The 14922-nt window shown below is 46.7% G+C and overlaps 1 protein-coding gene across 6 annotated transcripts in view; it reads left to right on the forward strand.

Annotated features, from left to right (window-relative positions):
* gria4b (glutamate receptor, ionotropic, AMPA 4b) overlaps window positions 1–14922 on the forward strand; it is a 51968-nt gene that overhangs the window by 32197 nt on the left and 4849 nt on the right. For 4 of the 6 annotated variants that reach the window (XM_049742605.2, XM_068653078.1, XM_049742606.2 and 1 more), the window contains 12 exons: window positions 358–542; window positions 1576–1629; window positions 1968–2126; window positions 3042–3209; window positions 3287–3391; window positions 4232–4342; window positions 6598–6804; window positions 8138–8511; window positions 10268–10466; window positions 10782–11029; window positions 12502–12616; window positions 14243–14380. In XM_049742605.2, coding sequence (XP_049598562.1) covers window positions 358–542; window positions 1576–1629; window positions 1968–2126; window positions 3042–3209; window positions 3287–3391; window positions 4232–4342; window positions 6598–6804; window positions 8138–8511; window positions 10268–10466; window positions 10782–11029; window positions 12502–12616; window positions 14243–14380 — 2063 coding nt within the window. Of the gene's footprint in view, window positions 1–357; window positions 543–1575; window positions 1630–1967; window positions 2127–3041; window positions 3210–3286; window positions 3392–4231; window positions 4343–4872; window positions 6441–6597; window positions 6805–8137; window positions 8512–10267; window positions 10467–10781; window positions 11030–12501; window positions 12617–13127; window positions 13243–14242; window positions 14381–14922 lie in introns of those variants that run through there. The other 2 variants (XM_049742604.2, XM_049742608.2) reach the window with 2 other exon arrangements.

Genomic DNA, 14922 nt, shown 5'->3' on the forward strand with positions numbered 1-14922 from the left:
GGTGGGTTGCCAGAGTGCAGGTTAAGCCACTAATTGGTAGCAAAGGGAGTCAGGTTGCCAGACTGTGATGGCCACTAGGAGGGGCCGTTTAAAGGGGGACATCTGTTCCTGCCGGCGAACAGCCGCTGCCCTCGCAGCTCGCCGCAGTCAGCGCTCTTCTTTTCAAAGCAACTTGACAAGGTGGCCAATCCCCCCCCACCCAACGACAGCATGTGCACACAGGATGCATTCATGAAAGTCGACACCAAGTCAGCCATTTTGCTTCAAAGCACCCATTTTGGACCAATTCCAAGAATGCTTTAATTTTCTTCCACTGGTGCACGGACGTGATTTGACACGAGTCACCTTTTGTTTCAGGGTACGCCATCCTGCAAGCCATCATGGAGAGGGCGGGGCAAAACAACTGGCAGGTGAGCGCCATCTGCGTGGAAAACTTCAACGACGCCAACTACCGACGACTCCTGGAAGACCTGGACCGGCGGCAGGAGAAGAAGTTTGTAATCGACCTGGAGGCCGAGAGGCTGCAGAACATGCTGGAACAGGTAATGGCGCCAAATGTGCCAAAGTCACACTTTGCTCTTGATCGTGAGTGATATTTTGCCAATAATAGCCAGATTGTTTGTCCAGACTGTGCATTTTCTTAATATGGTGTTTTTAAGCACTAATGGAGTGCATATATTCATGTCTTTCTCAGTGCGTACGCCTTTCATCGATATTTGTCTCGCAGTCTTTGAGCGGGCTAATAGAAAAAGATTGTTCTGATCTGGAGTAATGTTCTACTTTGGCGTAAACACGCTCACCTTCCCGAGCCCCCCCGCCCCGCCCTCACATCTTTCTGCAGGGGCAACTGGTGTCTGTTCAATTATTCACCCAATCTCCACTCTTGACATCTGCCACACCATTTACGCTTTACACTCTGTTATGCCCCCCGAGACGCGGCGTATGTCGCTGAACACACTGTGCTGAGATTATAGTGCATGTGCTCAAATTTCACCTTTTAGTTTGGATCCATTCAAAATGGCATCGTTTGTATCTTTAAAGTGCAATTAACGGTTAAAAAAAAGCTTTTTTACTCAACATTTATGTCCAAAACTGACTGAAAACTGGGATATTGATTGATAACACAATAATATTGTTGCAATATTGCGCTTCCTGATTTATAGTATAAGCATATTTTTTCTGTATCTCAGTAGTGTCATCTTTCTTCCAGTCGCCCTATGAAGTTTTTATTTTTTATTTTATATCATCTCCCTTACGAACTCTCTGGAGAAATTTAAATTGTTTCTTTCTCTTTTTTTTTTTTTTTTTCGCTGCTTAGTTCACACTCCCAGTAAGTGCTTGTCCAGTGGGATTTTCCGGCAGATGTCAGCTTTCAAAATCACTTTTTATCAACACGTGGCGTGTGTGTGTGTGCGTCACACCATTGTGTGCACTTTGTCTGAACATATTTACATCTGGACACGCTAGCTAGCTTGCCCGTCACGCGCATGGCTTAATGCAATTAACGTGCGATGATGTCACGCTGTCAATTTTAACGCTGTACCCCCCCACCACCACCACATTGTCTCTTTGCAGATTGTCAGCGTGGGAAAACACGTCAAAGGCTACCACTACATCATGGCCAACCTGGTGAGGACCGAAAAAAAAAAATTATTCTTTATATGTTGTGTGTGTGTGAAGTGAGGCTAACTTCAAATCTTGCTAGCTGCATCAAGACTGCAAACTTGACCTTTCAGCTCACCTGCTGTGAAACATGGACCATTTTGGTTTATGTTCTTCAGCCACACTACTCCATGAAGTCAATTTCACTCCATTTCTGTATTAATTCAAGCTATTTCAGTCCTAATAGCAGAAGCGGCATATCATTTCACGCGCTATTCCAACATATATGAGGCCACGCAATCAGTGCATGCCGCACATCTGCAATTCCTGCCGTGACGAGTCTTTGTGCTCATGGTCCCCTCAAGGGTTTCAAGGACATCAATCTGGAGCGCTTCATGCATGGTGGCGCCAACGTGACGGGTTTCCAGCTGGTGGACTTCAGCAATCCCATGGTTATCAAATTGATGCAGCGCTGGAACAAGCTGGATCAAAGAGAGTACCCGGGCTCCGATGCGCCACCTAAGGTATAGCACGCACGCTTGCTGGGCTCGCTGCTATATGTAGCACAATGTAGCGCAAAGCATTCCTGGGCCCGGCGGTAGCGCCACGGTCGGCTTGGCAGCGGCCCATCATCCGCCGCGATGTGACAGACTGACCCACTTTGCTGTTTGTTGCACGGACAGCGAATGGCAGTGGGGCAAGTAGGCGGTCAGAAAACGCCCGCAAATCTTGAGCAAATCTTTACTCTTATATTTATGAAGCAGCTGCAGCGGTGTGGAAAAAGTGTGCCTCATGCTTCGGAATATTCAGCAGAGTTCCTTGCTGAATTACTATAGCTTAACCTCCAACCATTCTGCAAATAAAAGGAAAGTTGTACATTTGAATATAGTCTTAAAAATAATAATAATCCTCATACTCATATCTTACAAAATATCCAACTATAAAAGTTAGCTAAAAAGTGTCCAAATTGCTAACAACAGTTTTATTTGCATCCTGGTTTATGTGTACTCGTTTTGCTACTAATGGCAACGGTCCAAAGAATGCTGCTGGTGCTGCAAAGAAAAAAAAAAAAGTGTTTGTACAACTAAAGGCCTGCGTGCGGTGTATGTAAGTAGACGCTGCGGGCCTCTTGTCAGCGTGAAGAAAAGGACGAGGACGACGGCCGTGCTAAAAGAACAATAGCGCGGCGGCGAGCTAATGAATAGGAGGAAGCCAAGCTGATGAACTCCCGCTAGTCACAATGATTAAAGTCAGGCTGTTTGCGCCCTGTGCGGGCTAAACACTCGCTCTTCATCTTTGCACCAGTCCCCGCAATTGCTCTAATGGATGTATAGGAGAGGTAAACACAAATATTCATCTAGTCTTTAGGTGAACGAGAAACAACTTGTTAGCTGCAAATGATTTGCGCTGAAGAATAAAGCTAGCATCCTACCTCGCAGTACACTTCGGCGTTGACGTACGACGGCGTGATGGTGATGGCCGAAGCGTTCAGGAACCTGCGCAGGCAAAAGGTGGACATTTCCCGCCGGGGGAACGCCGGCGATTGCCTGGCCAACCCCGCCGCCCCGTGGAACCAGGGCATGGACATGGAGCGTACTCTAAAACAGGTGGACTTCCACGCGCCTCTCATTTGCAAAGTTCTTTTCCCCGTCACGTCAATTGATTGCCATGCTTTTGTGTTTAGGTGCGGCTGCAGGGATTAACAGGTAATGTCCAGTTTGACCACTATGGCCGCAGGGTCAACTACACGATGGACGTGTTTGAGCTGAAGAATAATGGACCCAGACGGGTAAAGCATCACGCCGTGCTTCCTTCATTCCGACATCACGCTTTCTTTCGTACACCTAAATCACTTCAATTCATACCTTACTTCAAATACATTTGCTTCGATACATGCCTGACTTCAAAGTTACTCCAAATAAATTTACCTGACTTCCTCCAAATAAATGCCTTACTCTAAATGAACACCTAAAGCGCTTACTGTGAATAAACGTTTGACTTTAAGCTTAACTCCAAATAAATAGCTTACTTCCAATAAATGGCTGATTTGAAAGAAACGCCTGACTTCCAAAGAAGCTGTCAGCCACTTTTCTCTGAGTCGTCAACAATGAATGGCTTCGAGAATTGAGGATGGCATTGTGGGGAAAAGCAGGAATTGGGTCAAATGATGGAAGTGGCCATCAATCACGCTTTGGCCTCTCACGCAAGGAACGGAAGGAGCCGTTAATACACACATCTTGCTTTCCCTCCTATTTGACGTGTTCTTCAATCATCTGATCGAGCTGGAGGTGGCGGACACTCACAGACCCTTTGCGCTCTTCTTTGAGCCCCATCCATCCATCTCATCCATCTCATCCATCTCATCCATCTCATCCATCTCATCCATCCATCCATCCATCCATCCATCCATCCATCCATCCATCCATCCATCCATCCATCCATCCATCCATCCATCCATCCATCCATCCATCCATCCATCCACCCACCCACTCACCCAACAGATGCTAGTTTTGACGTTTCAAATAAACACCTTACTCGGAATAAATCCAAATAAAAATAAAGCGCCAGTAATATGTGTACATAAAGTCCGTCCATGAGGGTTCTTAGCCTGGTCTGATTGTCCCTCCAGATCGGCTACTGGAACGACGGTGACAAACTGGTGCTGATCCAGGACTCGCCGCTCCTCCCCAACGACACGTCTGGCATGGAAAACCGCACGGTGGTGGTCACCACCATCATGGTAAGACCACAGCCTGCCTTGACTCTTGCTCACTTGCACTCACACGACACACAACAAGGATGTGCTTGCAATTTTGCCACCTGCACCTTTGTAATACGATCACTATTGAAAGGAGACAGCAACAAAACAGCTTGATAGCCACATTAACAAGCCCCACAAACTCAAATCCAGCCAAGATTAAATGTCTCAACTCAGCGACGCAAAAAAGATTTTATGTCTGAGTATTTCACTTCCTTGCTAATCTTAATAAATGAGCGGTATTGAGATTTTATCAATTGTATTTGTTTGATGAGTTTGAAGGTGACATTGCAGGGTTTTTGAAAGTGGCTATAAACATGTAAGCTTATTATTGTTTGGCTTGAGACTCTCCCAGTTCTCCAAATAAGACGCAAAGTGTGCTTGAGAAGTGCTCACCTGCCAGAAAGTTTCTGGCCACATTTTTACGCCGGGTGAAATTTGCGGAGCTGCATCAATGGCGGCGGCGGCGCTTTGGGGGTCACCGGCTCAGCACAATCCTCCCCTCTTTTCAGCCCCCGCTGAGGAAGGCCATTTTACGAAACTGAGCCCCGAGCCGGACTGCAAGCAGGATATGACACCACAAGACGAGCCCTAACCGCACAAAGGACGCTCCCCCCGCCCCCCATTTAGAAAGGAATCTGCTTGAGAGGAGAGTGAAATGCAAAAGAGGATACACACGCCGCTCGCTTTGTCCTTATGTGTCACGCATTTCACGCTCCGTGTTGTGATCACAACGTGATTTCCCGTTTTGCCGTAAATTAGCGCAGACAACCTTGGGCCTTGCTCACCAGAAGATGCTCCGTTGGTTAGCGTCACGTAACGTGTGTTTATTCATTTATTTATTTGTTTGTTTGTTTGTTTGTTTATTTATGTATTTATTTATTTAACTATTTATTTTTGTCAGCAGGGATTGCGTGAGATGAATCGCGTAACCGCGAATTTATTGAAATAAAATGTAAAATGTCCATCAATAATTATATGTATATATAAAATAAGAATTATTATATTATGTCATTAATAATTATTAATGATAATAATGAATTATTATTATTAATATGTCCATTAATAATTATATGTATATTTAAAATAAGAATTATTATATTATATCATTAATAATTATTAGATGTGAATAATTAGTCTATATAAAATAATCAATTCATTGAGTCCTAGTTATGAAGTTGAAAAAAAAACAGTCTCATCGCAAGGCGTGATTCATTTAAGGCGATTACGAGGGAAACGGTGAAGAATCTCTGCGACTAAACCCGCCTTTGCATTTTTGCTCTTTGTCTTGATATCCCCGTGAAATCAGCCGGATTTACCCTTTGTCTTCCAGTGTTTTGCCGATCACAATGAGATTGTTCTCCCAGCAGACAGGAAGCAACATTTGTAAATATTCCTAGCTAGTATACTGTAACCACTAACAGGAAGCGCCCAAGTTCAATTTTGCTTGGCACAAAGCAAGGCCAGCGTTCCATTGGGAGGACTTGTGGATTGTGTTGATCCAGAACCTTCAGCACCAAACGTCTGGCAGCTCATTTTTCACTTGCCATCAGCTTTACCACCGCTTTGCGCTTAGTCATGCTCCCCTCCCCTCTCTTTGATTCTGTGTATCATCCTTCCGCATTACCATTTTGATGACTTTTTTTTTTTTTTTGTATGCCCAAAATGTGGTGCACATCACCGGGATTATTCGCGCATGCAAGGCTTTTTCTTTTTCTTTTTGTTGTACCTCGGTGGGAAGAAGAAGAAAAAAAAAATCATCCCACAGCAGGACGTGAGCCTTTTAAGATGCAAGAGTCTGAGCTGTTTCCCTGTCTGTGTTCATTTCGGTAATTGTTCGTTTGACGTGTAGCTTTAAATCAACCCGGCGGGGGCACGACGACATTACACACATTTGAAACAGTTGTCGGGGTCACATGACCGCAGAACGTGCTGCTACATATAAATCAGTGGTCGCTCCGCAGGCCATTTGGTACCTGACCGCGTAGAAATCTTGTGCCCCCAGCCACAGCGCTTCCCCCACCTAAATGTTACTGATGACTGTTTTGAAGAATAAAGATGTACTTGTTGACTACTAAAAGATACGGTCTCCATTTACTGACGAGGTTTTGTAAACATTTTCGCGCCATTCTGTCGTCTGCTGCTGCTGCTGCTGTGTGACATCTGTCTGTCAATGTGTCCGTCTGACAGTGCGCTTCACTGGTTGTGCTCCCCCTCCCGTCCCTTTTTTTGCGTAGGAGGGTCCCTATGTGATGCTCAAGAAGAACTGGGAGATGTACGAGGGCAACGACCAGTACGAAGGCTATTGCGTGGACCTGGCCTCCGAAATTGCCAAACACATCGGCATCAAGTACAAGATCTCCATCGTGCCCGACGGCAAGTACGGCGCCCGGGACCCGGAGACTAAGATCTGGAACGGCATGGTCGGGGAGCTGGTGTACGGGGTAAGTAACTGCTGAGTAAATAAATGGCTCTCTCCTTTTGAACTACGTGCTTGTGATCGCCCCTCCCAATATGGCCGCCACGGATGTACCGAAGCCTAACCTTGGTATGTTCGAGCATGACTTTCCCCTGCCAACATGGCCGCAACATTAGCACGCCTGCTCTAGTATACTGTACTCAAGTAAATAAAATAATCAAAAAAAGCTACTTTTATTGTGATGGCGATATCCTGCCATCACTGGGGTCACTTTGAAAGCTGTTCATGTTTATTCATACAAATGACTCAAATGCGCTTCCAATGCTTTTTGGTTAAATAAGTAGCAAAGTGAAATCGATGTTTGTTCTTCCTCCGTCGAGCTGATTGTGTTAATCCATCACTGTCTCGGTGTCTTTCCATAATGAAGCGCTTTAAGTTTCCATCAGAGCTCATGCAAAATTAAACACCGCGTCGCGCCATCATTAAATTCTTCCTCGACCACGTTTGCTCATGCTCGGCCATTTTGTGTGTATTTGAGCGCCCGCCACATCCAAATTAGTTTCAGTAATTCAAGGCGCTGGGCGCAATTACGGGTAGGTCCGAGTGTAATCGAGTTGGAGTGCAGCGAGGAGGAGATTTATCTGCACTCTGGACTTTAACGGCCACTGTGCAACCAAACATGTCCGCTTCAAGTTCTCTTTAAAGGAAGCTCATCCATACTATGGGACGCAATTAAGTTACACAGACGTTTTTTTTTTTTTTTTCTTCACTGTTAATCTTCCTTCTACTGGCTTTGAAATGAGCATAATACAGTCCTGCAGCATATTTCAAAGGGGGGCAGTGCCCTCGCATTCCCTCCCTTGGCGCCACTGGTGGTGCAGACCAAAAATCTGTTTAAGTGTAAATTCCTGGAATTTAAGGTGTCTGACTGTTATTTAAAACGCTGTGTGTGACAGCAGAGGTTACATGTGAAGGTGTAGGCCACCAACCAGAACGTCTGAGGACATGGAAGCTGTCAGCGGGAAGCCTCTGCTCAGGGGTGCCTCCTGTTCCGTGGCGTTTCTCCCAAATGCCGAGCACAAAACGCTTGACTGCTTTTCACCCCGCCGAGTCTTTTAACACCGGCTGTCATCTATTTTGCCGAGGATAAGGGAACTTTAGATCTCTTTGATCGGAGCGTCGAGCTCGGAAATGTCTTTGTTTCCCCCAGTAGATCAGATGAGGCCAGGGGAAACGCCGCCATTAGTCTTCAGCTGTAATCTGCCGTGTGGATAAAAGAGCGTGTTTACGCCGGCCGGCACAGAAATTGGACCGAGCAAAATGGCTAACCTGTTTTGCTTTGCTTGTCACCTTGACAGAAAGCGGAAATCGCTGTGGCCCCTTTGACAATCACGTTGGTCCGGGAGGAGGTGATCGACTTCTCCAAGCCCTTCATGTCTCTGGGCATTTCCATCATGATCAAAAAGCCCCAAAAATCTAAACCGGGGGTCTTCTCCTTCCTGGACCCGTTGGCCTACGAGATCTGGATGTGCATCGTGTTCGCCTACATCGGCGTGAGCGTGGTGCTCTTCCTGGTCAGCCGCTTCAGCCCGTACGAGTGGCACACCGAGGAGCCCGAAGAGGGCACCGACGGTCCGCCTAGCGACCAGCCCCCCAATGAGTTTGGCATCTTCAACTCCCTCTGGTTCTCCCTGGGCGCCTTCATGCAACAGGGCTGCGACATCTCGCCCAGGTAAGACCAGCAAAATTCAAACGGGTGCATAATCCAGCCAAATAGAGGATTAAAAAAAAAAAAATTGCGTACCCAATTTATTCAAACGGCAAGCCAACACCTGACTCACAATACACGATAAAATCATCGATTATTTTTAGCCTGTCCAAAGTCTGTTTTGGCCCACTTTGGTTCTCTACAGATTTTTTTTCAGGAAGTTAGAAATAGCCAGTAATCTCTGTCTTTCACCGTGTCTTTTAATAAGGGTTAATGCCATTCTTGCTCTCCCTCCAGGCGGCCCGTAATAATGAATTTGGTGATTAATAATGGTGTTCTCTGGTGGTAATGTCTCCGTGGAAACGGGGAGATTAAATAAAACGCTCGACACAATAGCCACTCTCATTGACGGGGATGTTGACGTTTTTCGGGTCAGGTGTTACATTTGTTAACATTGCGGAGGTGTCTGCGTGCGTCACAGAGCTTTTACAGTTAAATGCGGTGTTATCGTCATTTTAAATGTCAAGTTTTTTTTTTTGGGTAGTTCTTTGCGTATTTAAGGTGTCAAAGCATCTCCCGGGATGCAAACATTGAAATTTGCCTGTTTCCGCTTGGCCAAACAGAAGCTGTCAAGCATCCTGCTCATCTATAGGCTTCCCATTATTCCCGAGCCCCTGCGCCAATTGGTTCTCTCATCCAGCCGGAACGCCGCACAGCTGTTCTTTTTCCCCGCCGTTTTATTTTCACTCCCCATCAGCAGTACTCAAGTCTTTTTGTCTCGCAAGCTGCCGGCGTAGCGCACCGTCAATAGCTTTAAAGTCGAGAAGCAATTGCGTACGCCAATTGGGAGGCTTTTCATCAAGATTTGAATTCTTTCCGGAGCTATTGTTGAACGGGCTCCATAAAAACGGTTTGTGCCGCAAAACAAGAACGTGGCATCGGCCTCCGGGTGTCACCTCGGGGCCAAACAAGTACCTTTTCATTTATTTAGCTCCTCGCTCGACACCTTGGTGGTGTAACCGCTGGCAAGTGTGGTTGTTTTTAATTCAGGTAGAGCGCAGAGTTCAGCCAACGTTAAATATTGCCATACAAGAAAGATGATGTACATCATGCACATCAATTGGGTGGATCAAAATTGGGTAGCAGCTTCCCAGTACTGCTTTCGAAAGTCACAATGCAGGGCACAGTCGGAGCAAAAGTGGCGGCGGCTCTGCAGAGGTCTCTCCCTTTCTCTCTCTCCCTCTCTCCCTCGTTCTCTCTCCCTTTCTCTCTCGATTTCTCTCTCTCTCGGCTGTCTCAGTGAGCTGGCTCCATCTGACAGGCGGAGCCTAGAGGGGGTTTTTGTATCCGCCGCTATTTGATTTGCACAGAGGGGAGGTCTTGTTTGTTCTCCTCAATGCAGCATTTACACTTTAAGATTCTGCTCACGCACCGGTGCCGGCGCTCCTCGGCAGCCTGCTATTTGTCTCCCCCGAGTGTGCGAAGCAGGGTAGCGCCGCCGTGGGGGTCTGGCAGCTCTTTTCTGTCGGATAAAATCACTTTGTTTGCATAGCTCAATCAGCAATAATGGATGGAAATGGTTTTGACTATCCGCTACTTGTCCATTTTGTTCCAGCAGCTTTAACAGAGAATTCCAGATTTTCCTCTTACTACCGCTCCCTTGTCTAGCACCTCAATTGTGGGGAGTAAATATATAGATGAGGGAAAAAAAATCCACTTGAGTAAGGAAGTATTTGTAGTTGTTTACTTCCCTCAATCCCCCTTCTTATTTGTCTCCAAGGTCATTATCCGGTCGCATCGTGGGCGGGGTGTGGTGGTTCTTCACTCTCATCATCATCTCGTCCTACACGGCCAACCTGGCTGCTTTCCTCACTGTGGAGAGGATGGTGTCGCCCATCGAGAGCGCCGAGGACCTGGCCAAGCAGACGGACATCGCCTATGGCACTTTGGACTCGGGCTCCACCAAGGAGTTCTTCAGGGTGAGTTGGGCGTTCCTCAGGGATCCGTTCTAGAAACCCTTTATCTTCTGAACCACTTTATTTTACTTCTCGGTTGAAAACCTTCTTCAATGATTTGGATTTGGGTTCCCTAATCCAGCCTGAAGAACCCAAATTTGGCAATCTAATGCCTTTTTTCTACTGCTCTATTCAGGTTGGCATTCTTGCCATACCGTTGGAGTTTAAGAGATATAAACCTCGTTTGCCACTTTCTCATTTGATCACAAAGAAGACTAAATCCAACTGCTTCCACTTGCTGATAAATTCTCTCTGCTTTGAATCTCCAACCCGCCTCAGCGCTCCAAGATCGCCGTCTACGAGAAGATGTGGGGCTACATGAAGTCGGCCGAGCCCACCGTCTTCACCAAGACCACGGCGGAGGGTGTTGCGCGCGTGCGCAAGTCCAAGGGGAAGTACGCCTTCCTGCTGGAGTCCACCATGAACGAGTACACGGAGCAGCGCAAGCCCTGCGACACCATGAAAGTGGGCGGGAACCTGGACTCCAAAGGCTACGGCGTAGCCACGCCCAAGGGTTCACAGTTAAGGTGGGTGGAATAATGTAACAATATGGCCGACGTGTTGTTATAGTATTCCACCTTCCCTGGTGTGCCGCCTTTTTTCCACCATTCTGGCTTTGGTTTGGACGGGTGGGGCTTTTTCCTGTGGATGTTTTGAAGGCAATTTTTACATTTGTGTTTGCTGCACGTGGGTTTTCATTGTTGTCTAATCTGCCGTATATGAGGAAATAAGGTATTTCCTCCATAGGTGATCCTGCTCAGGTAAATTGTGTGTTTGCATGGCATGCGTCACTTATTTGTTTTTAAAGAGGACATATTATGAAATTTTGATCTCTGACGTTCCGGGGTCAAAATAAACAAAGGCTAAGAATTTCCAGCGAACTGGTTGAAATGAGCATAATGGGCCGATACTAGTCCTATTTTGAGACCGCCGATACCAGCCACCGATACTAGAATGTTAGAGTAGGTCCTCCACTTCAGTATACTGTTTGACATATTGGTCCAATTGTGTGTTTGAGAGAGAGAAGGATAAGAATGCTGAGAATGTATTATTAGAATTTCATGTAACAAATATTAGAATCCAGGTTTCAGATGTTAGTGATTAGGTAACTGACTTTGCATAATATGTCCCCTTTAAATTAATGAGCACATCCACATGGGATACATCAAACTGTCATAATTGTCTTCATTTCTTTGAACAAAAAAAGTTTTGAAGCTTTTTCTTCTGCGGTGTCACACAAACACGAAGCCTTGATGCCGACACCGCCTCCTTGCAAAGGCAGGCCCGGAGGAATTTACCGATGTGGAAATGGCTCAGCGCAGACCAAGCGGGACAATGCGCAAACTATCTATTGACAGTCAGTTGCGTAATTGTTTGTATCCACTTGCAACTTCTGTTAATTCCTCCCATGGCGTAGAACAGCTGCTGCTGTATTTTTTATTTTTTTTTCGCCAAGGGGGAGAGAGTCCCTGACAGATCACTGTAGTCCCTTACCAAGGTTCCATCTTGTTATTCCAAGGGATTATCGTCTTCTGCCAGTCACTTGTCCCCACATGACAAAATCCAAACGGGCAGACGGCGTCGTCGTACAAGGCTTCGACTTTATCGACCTGTTTTGTGGCTCCGTGGCTGACTGGATCAAAGCACAGGCTAAGCCAAATCTACACCTAAACCAAATGTCCATCATGGCTTTGTAGGGTTCACCTCCAGTCCTGTAGGTGGCAGTAGTTCCTCCCACCGCGAAGTGATAAATGATTAAAAAAAAAAACTATTTTGACTTAACAAAGTGAGATTTGGCTTTGAGTGTGTTGTGGTTCAGAAATTGGATTTACTGCACTGTCTCCACCGTTGCTCTTTCTTGCTTTTCCTCCCTCTTTCTCTCTCTTTCTCTCTCTTTCTCTCTCTTTCTCTCTCTCTCTCTCTCTCTCTCTCTACCCCTTTGCCCAATTGGAAGTACACACTCACCCTTTTCACCCAATTTCTCTGTATGATTCTGAAGAAGCGCCGTTAACCTGGCCGTGTTAAAGCTCAATGAGCAGGGCCTCTTGGACAAATTGAAAAACAAGTGGTGGTACGACAAAGGAGAGTGTGGCAGCGGCGGCGGCGGCGAGAAGGTTAGCCGCTCACGTGGGCCGCACGCTCACCTCTTTCTTCTGATGTGTTGTGCTGGCAAACGGGTGCATCTGCAGGGACCTACACTGAACATCTAGATATTTTTTTTTAAAGCATGTGGGCCATATGAGAGCATTTACATGTTTGAACTTAGTGTCAAAAATACTTTTAGCAACACACGGAGCCATCTGATTGAAATTTGCTCTCGACATAAATTCAATAAAAAGATTTCAAAATGTTAAGTGCAATGCAAATGCTCATCACCAGAAGCAAAAAGGTCCCGGCAGTATACGCCCGTTGCTAATATACGATGTGACCGGGGCCCCACATATATAATATGTCTGTTAGCGCCCACCCCACTTAGCTAGCAGACATGTAACATCAGTGGGGCCCCTTTTTGGCAGCGCCCCACATTTAACGGGGGGGCCAGGTTTTGATTGAATAACATAAAATAACATGTCCTATGATGTTATTTATGTTATTTCCCCTTCCCCCCAACCCTTTGGTTTGAAGAACGCCGGTAAACCTTGCCGTATTGAAACTGAGCGAAGCAGGCGTCTTAGACAAACTGAAAAACAAATGGTGGTACGATAAAGGGGAGTGCGGACCCAAGGACTCGGGAAGTAAGGTCAGTCCATCAGGGGAGCCTCCACATGTTTTATGTCTGTCTTTGTGCACACTCTCACATGGCGACCGTGAGTTGCGGTGTTGCGTTAATCACGACACGGCGTACTTAGAATGAGAAGCGTGACGGCCGGGCGGGGCATGATGGCTTCATTGCTTTGGATATTCCAACATGCATGGCAATTAGAGCTTTTAAAAAAAAAAGTTTGGAGGAAGATGACGTCAGCGCAGATTGAGTAGGGAAGTATTTTTGAAGTCTTTGGGGTGGGGTATTGACTTTGGAGTGCGTAAAACGGGTCTTGACACGCAATCTGAAGCATGCTGACGAGGAGAGAGATGTCAAGGTGATGCATGGGAGAGATTCATCTGACGGAGGGGGCATCAGGAAAAGATGATCTTCAACGTCATGTCGGCATGATGGATGCAAAGCATGGCGCTGACTGAATGGGGGGGCATGCGCAGACCTTAATCCACTCGGATTTCAGTTGCGCGCACATTGGAGAAGCATGCGAGAAGAGCGACGCAACGAAAGAATGAGAGCAAGCGTGACGGGCAGATGCTTGCGTCTAGGTGCGATGGGGATTCATTTGACAGGGCGGAGCAGAATAAGATGAAAGAAATTAGACGGAGGCAGCCACACTCACGACTCTCACTCGCTACTTTTTGCAGGCTCAATGTTTGTTTGCAGCCACCTTGAAATTCCTGCTTCACCTCTACGTTCTCTTTGAGACACACACTGAGCAATTTCAAATGGACTTAATGTCTCCATCTTTGCGTAAATAGCAGTGTATGAAAAAGTAGCGGAGTGACAGAAGTCAGCAACGATTCGAATTACTATTATTCGTATTTGACACTTTTGATCTTTGAATGTTTCTCGTGAGCATGGCTAGCGTGCTGAAGAACGTGTGTCAGCGTTCTCATGTCTGCGTGTTTGTGTTTGCATGACATGGCCGCCCACCCCTGTTGCCACGCTAACATGTGCTTCTTCTTCTCCACCCCACAAGGACAAATCATCGCAGGCCCTCAGCCTGAGCAACGTAGCAGGGGTCTTCTACATCCTGGTTGGGGGCCTGGGCCTGGCCATGCTGGTGGCCCTCATCGAGTTCTGCTACAAGTCCCGCAACGAGGCCAAGAGAATGAAGGTGGACCCCCCGTTGCGCCCCTCCCCTAGCCCTTCCACCCCGAGGCCCAGCGTCCCCGATTTAGCCCAAGTTAGCGAGGCGTTCGCTGGCTACAATGATGAGTAGTCAGATTTCTGGTAGAAGACACCCCCACCCCACCCCCTCACCTCATTTCACCCCTCTAGCTTCCCTTTCAAGGCGACTGTAAGTGACAACCGCCTGTATACGCCCCAACCTCTGACCCCCGCGCTAGCTTAGCTATGCTATGTGCCTGTGGTGACCAGTTAGCCTGGCAAGCCAGACCAATGCTAGTGATCATGTGACGTCAAGGAAAAAAAATCCACATTGTCTTTTAAAATATTTGAAAAGAAATACGTCACAGCAAGTAAATTTGATTTGTCGGTACATTTTGTGCCGTGCCGAGCAGAGCCACGAAGAATGGCTCTCCCCACCAGACCCAATGCTTGGTACAGCATTGGGTCTGGCTTGCCAGGCTAGTGACCAATGGCTTTGTCCGCGTGTGGTCATGTGGCGTCTTAGTGGTCTATATAGTAAGGCTCTTT

Source organism: Syngnathus scovelli, chromosome 15 (assembly GCF_024217435.2).
Source record: "Syngnathus scovelli strain Florida chromosome 15, RoL_Ssco_1.2, whole genome shotgun sequence".
Classification (NCBI taxonomy): Eukaryota; Metazoa; Chordata; class Actinopteri; order Syngnathiformes; family Syngnathidae; genus Syngnathus; species Syngnathus scovelli.